A 12,403-nucleotide genomic window follows, 5' to 3' on the forward strand; every position below is an offset into this window, starting at 1 on the left:
ATGCATGTATTTTTAAAATGAGGTCAATTTTGAAAAAAAGAATCCAAAATGTTCTGTTTATTATTGGTAAGGTGGATGGTCTCACTCATAGCAGGAATTTAGAAAACGTAAATAAGGGACCAGGAAAAAAATACTAATTATAATAAAGTAAAAATCAAAATCAACGAGCAACTATAAACCAGAGACACACTACAGTGGAGGGGGGAGGGAGTAGGTTCAAAACGGGGGCGGAGGGGGTGGTGGGAATTGTATGGGGACTATAACCAAGATGAAAATGCATACATTGTGCAAAAATGAAAAATGATGTAAAAAATGTATAAAATAAAAAAGTGAAAGAAAAACAGTACTGGTAAGAGCAAGAGAGAGAGAGGAGAGAACATTTTGGAAGACTATACAACAAACTGTTAACATTGGTTATCTCAAGGGAGAAAAGGGTGGTACATTATTCATTTTTACTTTGTACCCCTCTGTATTTTTAAAATTGGTTACAGTGAACATGATTTTTTTCTCTGTATAAAAATGTAATTGTAGCAAAGAGGTTTGTTGAACTGTTTGTTGAGGTTATGTCATCTAAACAACCCTTATGAAAGTCACAGTTGATTTTTCCAAGGAATAATAGTGAAAAATTGTCCTGACATCACTGGAGGTCTTAGGACATCTCAATTTCCATCTTCAATTTCCCAAATACCTGTGATTCATTTGAGCAACTGACTCTTATGGATAAAGGGCATTTAAGTAGCTGATCACTTTAGGACATAGGACTGTATGTCAAACTGGAGTGTACAGAATCTTCAGTGACCACCCACAGTCACATGACTTACATTCTGTATATAACCCACACTGCTGGCATCATCTTTTCCCCTTTATTTTTCCCCTCACACACATTTCTTCTTGTTGGTTTTAACTGATTTCATTATATTTGTTTCATTATATTTATTCCTATAGCTGTCTCTGATCCTTTTTGAGAGATAAGGTGGGGATATAAATAAATAATGACCAATGATTCCTATTTTAACAGGAACCTGGGAAGAAATACAGTCTCAGCAATGAATAGGCCAACCATCACGACCAACTACAGATGACTTGCTATTTCATTTACAAAGGTAAGGGAAGATGGTCTATATTTTTTAATTGACTGCAGATGACCCATTATAGAGAGCCCTTACCTCATTTACTATGTTATTTACAAATATTCTAAATCATGTGTCTAGTTCCTAACCTTTCACTTTGACATTATTAAATTTAAAACTGCAAACAAGTAGGAAATTTGGGGGCAGAATCCAGGAGATGTGGTCTCTTCTGTTAATTACTGTTTGTACTAAAATTTTTAAATTACACATAACAATTTCCTTATTTTTAAAGGTAGCTGTGCTCACAACACGACAGGGCACTGGGGGAATATGGCAAGTGTGAAAATGAAAATCCAAAGCATTCAAAATTCCATCCTATGGGCACCAGGCCTTCTGCCTGCCTGTGCCTAAGCTTACACTGACCTTACAGCTCTCCTCCCAAGGCTGCCGCCTGTGACTATGCAGGCCTCTCTTTCAGCCAATCTGTCCCCTTCAGGGGCAGCTCTTTCTGCCTGTTTGTGTCTGTGCAAGTGTTCTTTACTCTTCTTTCCCTTTTTATAATAAACCTGACCTTTTATAAAATATATGAATATAAAAAAAGATTCCATCATATGTAGGTAATCAACCAACAGTAGTTCTGTGAACTTCTTTCTTCCTTCCCTTTATGTGAACATATATAATGTTTTATAAAGTATAAAACATGTTTTTAATGCATACTTACCTTGGCTAGCATAGTTATAAGTGGTGCACCTTAACTGGAGTGGACACAACAAGTCTAGGACATAATAGCAATTACCATGTGGGTCATTTTAGTACCTTCTTGTCATTCACCAGAACATCCCGAGTATCTGATTTGCTTCTCCTGTGCAGTTGTCCTTGGTTAATAAGTCCATGTAACCTTTGTTAAACATTGCCCTACAGAAAAAGCCTTTGAATCCAAGTGACATTTCATGACCTCCCTTTATCATCATTATCTGTTCTGTTTAAAGGGAATTTTTAAATTTTTTTTTGTAACTGAGGGAACGTTGGTTTACTGCCTGTATGTGATGATTTAGGGTAATAGGTTCACACCCTGACATACATCTGGGGAGCTGTGTTTTTGTTTTTTTTTAACAACAATACAGGTTTACCCACTTTTTCCCCTCCTCTTCCTGTCTTGCCAGGGGTGATTTTAAAAGTAATAAAGTCCATCTCATCATCTGTCCTTCATTTGTGCCAATTAGTCAGCTTCTCTGTAAGGTTTTTCAAGTCCCCAAGAGTTGCTCTTGAAGTTTTTCAGTTCTGAAAGCTGCAAAGTCTTAGGAGGAAATTATTAAAATGGTGTCGTATAGGGACGTCTTCATTCTGTTGGCTCTGTTAAACAGCTCAAGGTTAAAGAACTACGACTCTTATCATCACTGCAACACACTAAACTGGAGGCACAAACATGCCCTGAAGAAATAACCAGAAAACCAAATAAACACGACAAAGGTGTCCATCTTTGCTGTTAATCATGTGATTGCAAAATAATGTATTTTTTATTTATTTATTTTTTTTATAGAGGCATGTTTTATTTATTTATTTGTTTGTTTGTTTGTTTGTTTTGTTTATACATGCACTGGGTACAGTCAGAAGTGCGGGAGGGTGAGAGAATTCACCAGAGCCAGAGCGGGGAGCAGAGCAGGCAGAAGGACCGAAGTACACTGCTGAGGGGAGCAGCGGGCGGCAGGAGAGGTCTGCGCGCCTATTTTTTAATCCTATATGGAAAATATTTAAACAAAAAATATTTTGTTTAATTTCAAATGAAAATACTTGATGCTGGGAGAGATGTAATATAGTTTTGGTATTTTATCCAGTCATTTCAGGTTATCTTCGGCAGCTCTATCTAAACATGCTTTTAAAAGTATAGATGTAAGAACACAGAGTATACTTTTATTTGTAAGAAAAATAGAAAGCATCCTGAATGTTCATTAAGAAGTACTGAATTGTGATGTATTTTTAAGAGACAATTATTCAGACATCAGATATGATTTGTAAGTAATATTTAGTAACTCGGATAATGTTTATGATATAAAGTTATGCGAAAAGAGCAGATACAAAATTAATGCAATGTTTGATTGCAGTTTTATTAAAAAAACACATTTGGAAAAGATCAAATGATAAAATATCCAAATATTGGTAATTTTTTCTGGGTAGTTGGATTAAAAGTGATAGTTTTACTTTCTTCTTTATATTTTTTCAAATAAAACATTTAACTTTTCTTAGAAAAAAATACCTTTAAATTCTAATTTGAAAATTACTTTTATATTTTGAAAAATAATTATACCTTTGATTCAAGTAAAGAGACATCCTTGTTGTTTTGAAACTTCATTCCGAATTAATGTTCAGATAGCTTTGAGAACTATGTCAAGAAAATGAAAATAGGCTGTATACAGTAACATTTTACATTTAGAAAAAATGGTTTTAATCCTATATGGGGATTTTTTAAAGTCTCTGTGAAATTTAAATTCCTGGGAGGAGACACAACAACAAAACCACTGTAACAAATGAGCAAACTCTGTAGTCGTTTGGACACCAATGACAATTACAGAAAATAATACTAATAAAGCAGGGTAAGGAGATGGGGCAGAGAGCTGCTGAAGAGGCTGCAGTTTGTTTATTTATTTTTTTGATTTTATTTTTATATTCACCATACAATTGCAACTCCCTTATTTTGATGAAGAAGCTGCAGTTTAAAAGACAAGCTGAGCATCAAAGAGAAGTTGACATTTGAGCAGAGACCTGAGGAGACTAGTAGGTGTCTGGGGAAGCCTGTTGAGACAGAGGGAAGAGCTAACGCAGAAGCTTCGATGTGGCAGCATGCTGGTGTGTTTGAGGATCAGAGAAGAATTTGAAGCAGAGAAAGTGAGGGGAGTAACTCAGAGACCTGGGGTCAGTGAAGGAAGGGGTGAGGGTAGGTAAATCATATAGGCTTCCAGGGCATTGTAAGAAGTTTGACTTTTATTCTGGGTGAAATGGGAAACCATTGCCACTCTTCCCATTAAGGGAAGGGTGGCATGATCTGAGGAGGCTTAAGAACAGATGATTCTGGCTACTATGGTGAGAGTAGACTGCAGGAGGGGAAGGGGAGTATCAGCAAGGCCTACAGGGACATGCCTCAAGCAATCCATGCTTGAGATGATGACTCTGCCCAGGAACATGCACCTGAGGAGTGGAGGGAATTGGACTCCACATGTTTTTCAAAGACTTTGCTGACCTGTTGATTTTGGTATAAGAGAAGAACTATACCCTAGTGTATCACATAAGAAACTGACTTCAAATAATGAATTAAAAGTTAAATGAAGGGGCCTCCCCGGTGGCACAGCGATTGAGCGCTGGCTTGTGAAGCTGCCTGTAGCCTCTGCAGTGCGGGTTCTATCCCCGCCTGCTCCCCGGCCACCGGATGAGGGTCCCACATGGCACGCAGACCTCTCCTGCCGCCTGCTGCTCCCCTCAGCAGTGTACTTCGGTCCTTCTGCCTGCTCTGCTCCCCACTCTGGCTCTGGTGGATTCTCTCACCCTCCCGTGCTTCTGACTGTACCCAGTGCTTGTATAAATAAATAAATAAATCTTTAAAAAAAAAAGGTTAAATGAAGATATCTTATTAAACAGTGAGAGAAAAAAGTGAAAGGGCAGCACAAGGGACTATGGTGCTGAACTATGGGTGCTTGGGTGGTGAGTGCACCATGGTAACAATGCCTAAGTGGGGGGAGGGACACTCTACTTCCAAAATACAAACAACAGTGTAAACCAGTGTTACCTCAATGATTTTTTTTAAGTGAGATGAATGTGCATTTAAATATCTGATATCTCCTAGTGAAATAAAAGCTCCCTAAAAGCATTGGAAGAAATAACAAAGGCAGTCAGTAAGTAAAAATATACTTCCCTATGTCATAACTATAAAATAAATTGAAAGATACTGCCATATGGAAAAAACCTAATATGCTTGGAAACAGATTAATGACCTTAGTACATAAAAAATCAACAAGGAAATCACTAATAATATTAATTGCCACAATAGGTAAAAATCAATAACTAACTCATCAAGACCCCAGCAGATAAATGGACAAAGCAGTAGAAAACTCAAGAGAAGAAACACAAAGAGCTTTTTAAAAATATATGCAGGGCCTCCCCTGGTGGCGCAAGTGGTTGAGCACCACGCTGTGAAGCCGTCCAGCTATCCGCAGCCTCTGCAGTGCTGGTTCAATCCCCCCCATCAGGTGAGGGTCCCACATGGTGCACAGACCTCTCCTGTCGCACCTGCTGCTCCCCTCAGCAGTGTATTTCATCAGTCTGCCTGTTCTGTTCCCCGCTCTGTCTCTGGTGAATTCTCTCACCCTCCCGTGCATCTGGACTGTACCTGGTTCTTGTATAAATAAATAATCTTTAAAAGTATATGCAAACAGGGTTAACATTCTCTAATAATTTTCAAAGAAAAAAAAACAAGAGAAGCTTTCTTTTGCCTATCAAATTAGCAACGATGATTAAAACGGTAATAATCATTGCGAAGGGTAATGAAACCAGCTCCCACTCACTGCTGATAATTTCTTGGAAAGAAATTGGGCAATATGTAGTAGGAGTTGTCAGATTTTTTTCTTTTTTATTGAGGTAGCATTGGTTTACAACACTGTGTATGATTTAGAGGAACTGGGTTCACACTTCATCAGATGTATATTTTTGAACCTCACCCGTTTTCCAAGCACCCATAGTCCTGTATCCTGGACCATAGAGTCCCCTCCTTTGTTCCGCACCTACCCTTCCTCAGTTGTGCAGTGACAAACCTTGAGTTTGTTTTGGTTCAGCTTTGTCATTTCCTTTGTTTTGTTTCTCTCTATTCCACATGTGAGTGATATCATCTGACAATTTGTCTTTCTTCTTCTGACTCATTGCACTTGGCATAATCCCCTCCAGTTCCAACCATGTTGTTGCAAAGGGAAAGATTTCATCTCTGATGCAGAGATACATATAGAAATAGAGATAAGGAGATAGACAGAAAACAGACAGACAGATAAATAGGTAGGTAGCTGAGTGGCATTCCATTGTGTATATATTCCATAGCATCTTAATTTACTCATCAGTCCTGGGGCTCTTGGATTGTTTCCACAACTTGGTAACAATGCCTAAATAGTAAATAGTGCTTCAGTTAACATAGCAGTTCATCTATCCCTTTGAATTAGTGGTTTTGCATTCTTCAGGTAGCTAGATAGGAGCAGAAATGCTGAGTCATGACATATCAATTTTCAATAATTTGAAGACCCTCCATACTGTTTTCCATAAGGGCTGACCCAGTCTACATTCCCACCAACAGTGTAAAAGGTTTCCATTTTTCCCTACTCTCTTACCCACACTTGTTGCCTCTGGTTATTTTGATATGGGCCATTCTTGTGGCAATGAGGTGGCATTTTTGTGGTTTTGATTCACATTTTGTAATACCCTGTTGTGTCCTAGTAGTTTTAGGAGTCTTGTCTAAAAAAACATTGATGTTAGAAAAGATAGAAATACAATATAATTGTTTTTGTAGTATTTACAGAAATAAAGCCCTTAGACCACCTCAGCTAGTCTTCATTTTTAACATTATTTACTAATAATGCTTCAGCAGTGGTGTATCTTCCAACTGGAAAAGTTATTGTTCTTGCAGTTAGATTTTTATAATCAAATGGTAAAATGCTCAGTAAAAAATGCTGGGTAAGTTGATACCAGAATATTTTCTGTATGCAAATACATAGAACAAAAGGTAGAAATATGGCAAAATGTACATTGTGAAGTTCCCCAAGGGCAATAGAATTGAATAGGTTGTTTTTTTTGTTGTTGTTCTAAATCGTATTTTTGGTACTTTCCAGTTATGTTTATAGGAAAGATCTATACTTAAAAAAATATTTAAGGGCCTCCCTGGTGGTGCAGTGTTGGGACACAACCTATGAAACTGTCTGCAGCCACTGCAGCGCGAGTTCAATCCCCAGCCAGGGAGCAGCACACCTCTCCTGGCTTGCCACTGCTCCCCTCAGCAGTGTGTTTTGATCAATCTGTCTGTTCTGTTCCCCACTCTGTCTCTGGTGAGTCCTCTCACCTCCACACCTCTGGTCTGTGCTCCAGTTCTTGTATGCATGAATAAATAAATCTTTAAAAAAGAAATATTTAAAAAGCCTTCGTAGAAAGATACTTTTACATATGATTTGAACTTGGACTTCCATAGAATCTTCTTAGAGCTTAAGTTATTTTTTATTAGGAATAAAGTATACCACCAAAATGATTCAGAACTTGGCTTTATTTTGTAGAGATTGTGCAACACAGGTTTGGTTTTGTTTGTTTGTTTGTTTTTAGTATTCTGAGAAATCTCTTTCTTTCTTGAAGACAACAAAAACAGGTAGCCAAAGTAGGTCCTCTTGTTAATGATATGAGCATATTTTATTTCAGAGTAGAGTTGTAAGTTTAAATGGTACATTTTTGTCTTGTAGATGTCGTCCGCTGCTGAAAATGGGGATGCAGCACCTGGAAAACAAAACGAAGAGAAAACCTATAAAAAGGTGAGTCCTCTTTTTTAGGCTGAGAGAACACTCTTATGCTTTCAGTGTTAATATTGCCATAGGCTTTTTCTTCCCCCATAGCAGTCATATGTAAGTTACTGCCTTGGTATCCTATTAATGTACAAATTACCATAATCTTAGTGCCTGTTAAACAACACAAAAGTTTTCTTAGGCTCTGTAGGCCCCAAGTCTGACATGACCTCAGTAAGCTAAGACCCAGGTGTCTATGGACTGTCTTCCCTTTTTAGTGGATCTGAGAGGAAGAGCCCTTTTCTTTGTCTTTTTCAGCTTCTCCAGGCTGCTTGCATTCCCTGTGTCAGGCTTCCCTTCCAGCTTCAAAGCCAGCAAAGGCCTGAGAGTCTTTCTCAGGCTGTATCACTCTGACACTTCAAAAGACCTGGTGATTTCAATGAGCCCCCATGGAAAATCCGGGATAATCCCTTTATTTTAAAGTCAGCTGATTAGCAACCTTAATTTCCTCTCCAACCTTAACTCTTTGTTGCCATGTCAGTGTAGTCACAGAACCTAAGGATTAGAACATGAACATCTTTGGGGGGCATTTCTCTGCCTCCCACAGTTATCATGATGTAATATATCGATGTAAGGTAATTATTTGAAGACCCTACTTATTTCTGAGAAGAAGGTAGATATGCAGTATTCCGCGTCCAAAATAGGAATCCTTTAATTGACTCATAACTATCCACCAAAATTTTAATTAAGCACTTTCTACCTTTGTATTTTTAAAAGGATTTTTAACATGAAGTATTCCTACTCCCTCGACTTTTACACAGATCTCTTTCCAGAATTTCCAGGGTATTTTACCTTACCACTCTTTTGATTGATAAATCTGTGGCTCCTGGCAACCAAACTAATGTTCAAAAACATTGTTGGACATTATATGTTCCCAAGTATCACTGCTCCAGATGCTTTTTAACATCAAAAAGTTGTTTATTTCAGATGCATGAACAGTTTTCAAAGATCATTAGACTCAACAAAATTCCTTCTAGTCTGCAAAATGTATTGGGCTCATTTACATTTTCCAATTTTGTTAACAGGCCTCAAAGTCATATTCAGTTCCATTCATACCCATCTGTAATACTTGTGCCAGCTGCTAGTGTTCAGTAACTTGTACACCCCATTAACCAAAAGAGTTGACCAATAATCAGTACTCTGCATATCCCCAAAGGCATAAGAATCAGTCCACTTTTTCACTATCCTTTCAAACTGCTTTGTTCTCTTCTCTGCATACCCTGGATTTAGATATTAAGTTAACAGATGAATTTTTGTTTGCTTTATTAATGAAAAACCATTGTTTTGTATCTTTGTTAATATTTTGACAATATAGGATTTCTTCCCTTTGGTGTGGTCATTGTAACTCTCCCACTTCCGAAGCCTACTCCTCCCTCATAGTCAAAGGAATTTTTGGCAGGGACTGAATAAATCTGAAATCTCCAGGCCTTTTTTTTTTAGACTTTCTGCAGCTCATTGACAGTTAGTGATCGTTTCTATGGCCCTTCACAATTGTACATTTCCTTTATGGTGAAAATTAGGGTTTTCTCAAACTGTATTAATTTCTCAGTCATTTATGTAACTTTGTAAATTTGTGGGTACAACTGCACCTCTCCAAATGTGCCCATGCTTCACTCATCCTCCTCCAAAACTCATTCATGCGAGGTGGCATCTCATTGTGGTTTTTTTTTTTAAAGGTTTTTTTTTTTTATTTTTTTTTATTTTTTAAGATTTGTTTATTTATTTATACAAGCACTGGGTACTGGGTACACGGGAGGGTGAGAGAATTCACCAGAGCCAGAGCGGGGAGCAGAGCAGGCAGAAGGACTGAAGTACACTGCTGAGGGGAGCAGCGGGCGGCAGGACAGGTCTGCGCGCCATGTGGGACCCTCCTCCAGGGGCCTGGGAGCAGCCGGGGATCGAACTGGTGCTGCAGAGGCTGCAGGCAGCTTCGCAACCCAGCGCTCAACCGCTGTGCCACCAGGGAGGCCCCATCTCATTGTGGTTTTGATTTGCATTTCCCTGATGATAAATGATGATGAGCACTTTTTCATGTGCCTGTTAGCTTTCTGTAAGTCTTGTGTGGAGAACTGTCTATTTAGCTCTTTCGCTCATTTTTTTGATTGGGTTATTTGTTTTCTTTTTGTTGAGTTATATGAGTTCTCTATAGATCTTGAATATATCAGATCTATGATATACAAATATTTTTTCACACTCACTAGGGTATCTTTTCATTGTAATTATTGTGTCTTTTACCATGCAGAAATTTTTTAGTTGATGTATTTGTGTCCCTTTTGTTTAATTTCGGTTTTGTTTCCCTTGTTGTTGGAACCCCCAAGATATTCCTGAAGCCATTGTCATGGAGTGTTTGCTTATGTTTTCTTCTATGGTTTTACTTTATGGTTTCAGTCTTTAATCCATTTTCACATAAAGTCTTCAATCCATTTTGAATTAATTTTATGTATTATGTTAGACAGTAGTCTAGTTTGATTCTTTAGCATGTGACTGTGCAATTTTCCCAACACTATTTGCCAAAGACTTTCTCCATTATATGTTCTTGACTCCTATGTTACAGATTAATTGTCTATATATAAGTGTGGATTTATTTCTGGGCTCTCAGTAATAGCCATTGATTCCTGTAATTATTTTTATCCCAGTACTATACTATTTTGATTACTATAGCTTTGTAGTATAGTTTGAAGTCTAGGTGTATGATACCACCCTTCTTCATTTTGTCAGAATTGGTTTGTCTATTCAAGGTCTGTTGTGCTTCCATATGAATTTCAATAATGTTTTCTCTATTTCTTTGAACAATGCCATTGAATCCTTAATAGATATTGCACTGAATCTATATGTTGCTTTGGATAAGATGACCATTTTAACTGCTAATTCTTCTAGACCATGAGCAGAGAATCTTTTTCCATTTCATTGTTTTCTATTTTTTAAAAAACAATATCTTTTAGTTTTCTTTATATAGGTCTTTCACCTATTTCATAAGTTTATTCATTTTTTCAAAAAAAGATTGATTTATTTATGCATAGAAGAACTGGGATGTAGAATGGAGATGTGGGGGTGGAGTGAGAGGATTTACCAGAGACAGAGTGGGGAACAGAACAGCAGATATACTGAAATACACTGCCAAGGGGAGCAGTGGGTGACACAGGAGTGGTCTGCCACTCCATACGTGGGTTAGCTCCCTGGCTAAGTATCGAACTCAGGCCACAGAGGTGACAGCACTGAGACTTAACCCCTGTGCCACCAGGGAGGCCCTGTAAGTTTATTCCTATAGATTTAATTCTTTTTGATGTGATTGTGGGATTGTTTTCTTGATGTCTTTCTCTTTCAACATTGTTTACATATAGGAATGCAGTCAATTTCTGTGTATCAATTTTGTATCCTGACACTTCACTATACTGATTTAGTGTTCTAATAGATTTTAGTAGAGTCTTTAGAATTTTCTTGGTATATTATCATATCTCTTGTCAATAGTGATAATATTACTTCCTTCCCAATTTGGATTCATTTTATATCTTTCTCTTGTCTAATGGTTCTAGTTGGAACTTCTAGTACTGTGTAGAATAGTAACAGTGTAACTAGACATACTTGTCCTGTAACTGCTCTTGAGGAAAAGTTTTCAATTTTTCACCATTGACTATGATGTTAGTTGTGAATTAGTCATATAGGACCTTTATTATGTTGAGGTATATTCTTTTTATATGCATTTTATTGAGTTTTTATCATAAATGGATGCTGAATCTCTTCAAATATCTTCTCTACATCTATTGATATGATTATATGATTTTTATCTTTCATTTTGTTGATGTGGTAAATTGCATTGATTGATATGTTGAACCATCCTTGCTTCCCTTGAATAAATCTACTTGTTCATAATATATGACCCTTTTAATGTATTCTTGATTTTTTTACTTGAATTTTGCTGAGAATTTTTGCATATACATCAGGAATATTGGTCTGTAGTTTTCTTTTTGGTGACATTCTTGTCTGCTTTTGGTACCAGAGTTATGTTGACCTCATAAAAGGTATTTAGAAGCAGTCCCTCTTTAATTTTTTGGAAAAGCTTGAGAAGGATAAGTATTAGGTTTTTTTTTTCTTCTTATAGAAGATTCGGTGGAACTCATTGTGAAACCTGCTGGTCCTGGGTTTTTTATGGGGTATTTTTTGTGTGTGGTGAGAATTTTCGTACTGTTTCAATTTGTCTGTAATTGGTCTGTTTGGGTTTTTTGTTTCTTCCTAATTCAGTCTGAGAAGGTTGTATCCTTCTAAGAACGGGTCCATTTCTTCCAGGTTATCCAATTTATATTGACTTATATTTATGTTGTTTCTCATGATCATCCTCTTTTGCCTGAGATATCTGTTGTAACTTATCTTCTTTTGTTTCTGTATTAGTAATGATTTTAAATTGACCACATGTTTTAGATTTTAAAAGTTTTTGCCCCCCTTCCCTTTTGGGAGTAAGATAATTGAATATCAAAGCTTTATTTTATCTTAGCTTTTTCCTTTTGCCTCTTTCACTTTAATGAATAGCTAGTGAAAAATTTTGTCTCTAACCTCATGAGCCATCTGATATGACCACATCACCAGGGCATGGAATTAATAGGACATGTTTCTTTTTCCATTTTCAGTAGGAGAATATGCGCTATTCTTGGTGTATCTTTTCTTCTGACTTTCGTATTCAGTCAAATCTAGAAATATAAACAAGCGTTTCACCATCCTAAGTGATGATGGGGTTGGTAAAGAATAGGATGAAGATGCAAAAACTTA

At 37.1% G+C, this 12,403-nt stretch overlaps 1 protein-coding gene across 4 annotated transcripts in view; it reads left to right on the forward strand.

Moving 5' to 3' along the window:
• PIP5K1B (phosphatidylinositol-4-phosphate 5-kinase type 1 beta) overlaps nucleotides 1–12,403 on the forward strand; it is a 285,967-nt gene that overhangs the window by 108,638 nt on the left and 164,926 nt on the right. For all 4 annotated transcript variants that reach the window (XM_054689118.1, XM_054689116.1, XM_037494964.1 and 1 more), the window contains 2 exons: nucleotides 1,019–1,103; nucleotides 7,544–7,612. In XM_054689118.1, coding sequence (XP_054545093.1) covers nucleotides 7,544–7,612 — 69 coding nt within the window. In that variant the 5' untranslated portion in view covers nucleotides 1,019–1,103. The remainder of the gene's footprint in view (nucleotides 1–1,018; nucleotides 1,104–7,543; nucleotides 7,613–12,403) is intronic.

The sequence above is a fragment of the Talpa occidentalis genome, unplaced genomic scaffold (assembly GCF_014898055.3).
Source record: "Talpa occidentalis isolate TD23 unplaced genomic scaffold, MPIMG_talOcc4v2.1 talOcc4.7, whole genome shotgun sequence".
Taxonomy (NCBI): Eukaryota; Metazoa; Chordata; class Mammalia; order Eulipotyphla; family Talpidae; genus Talpa; species Talpa occidentalis.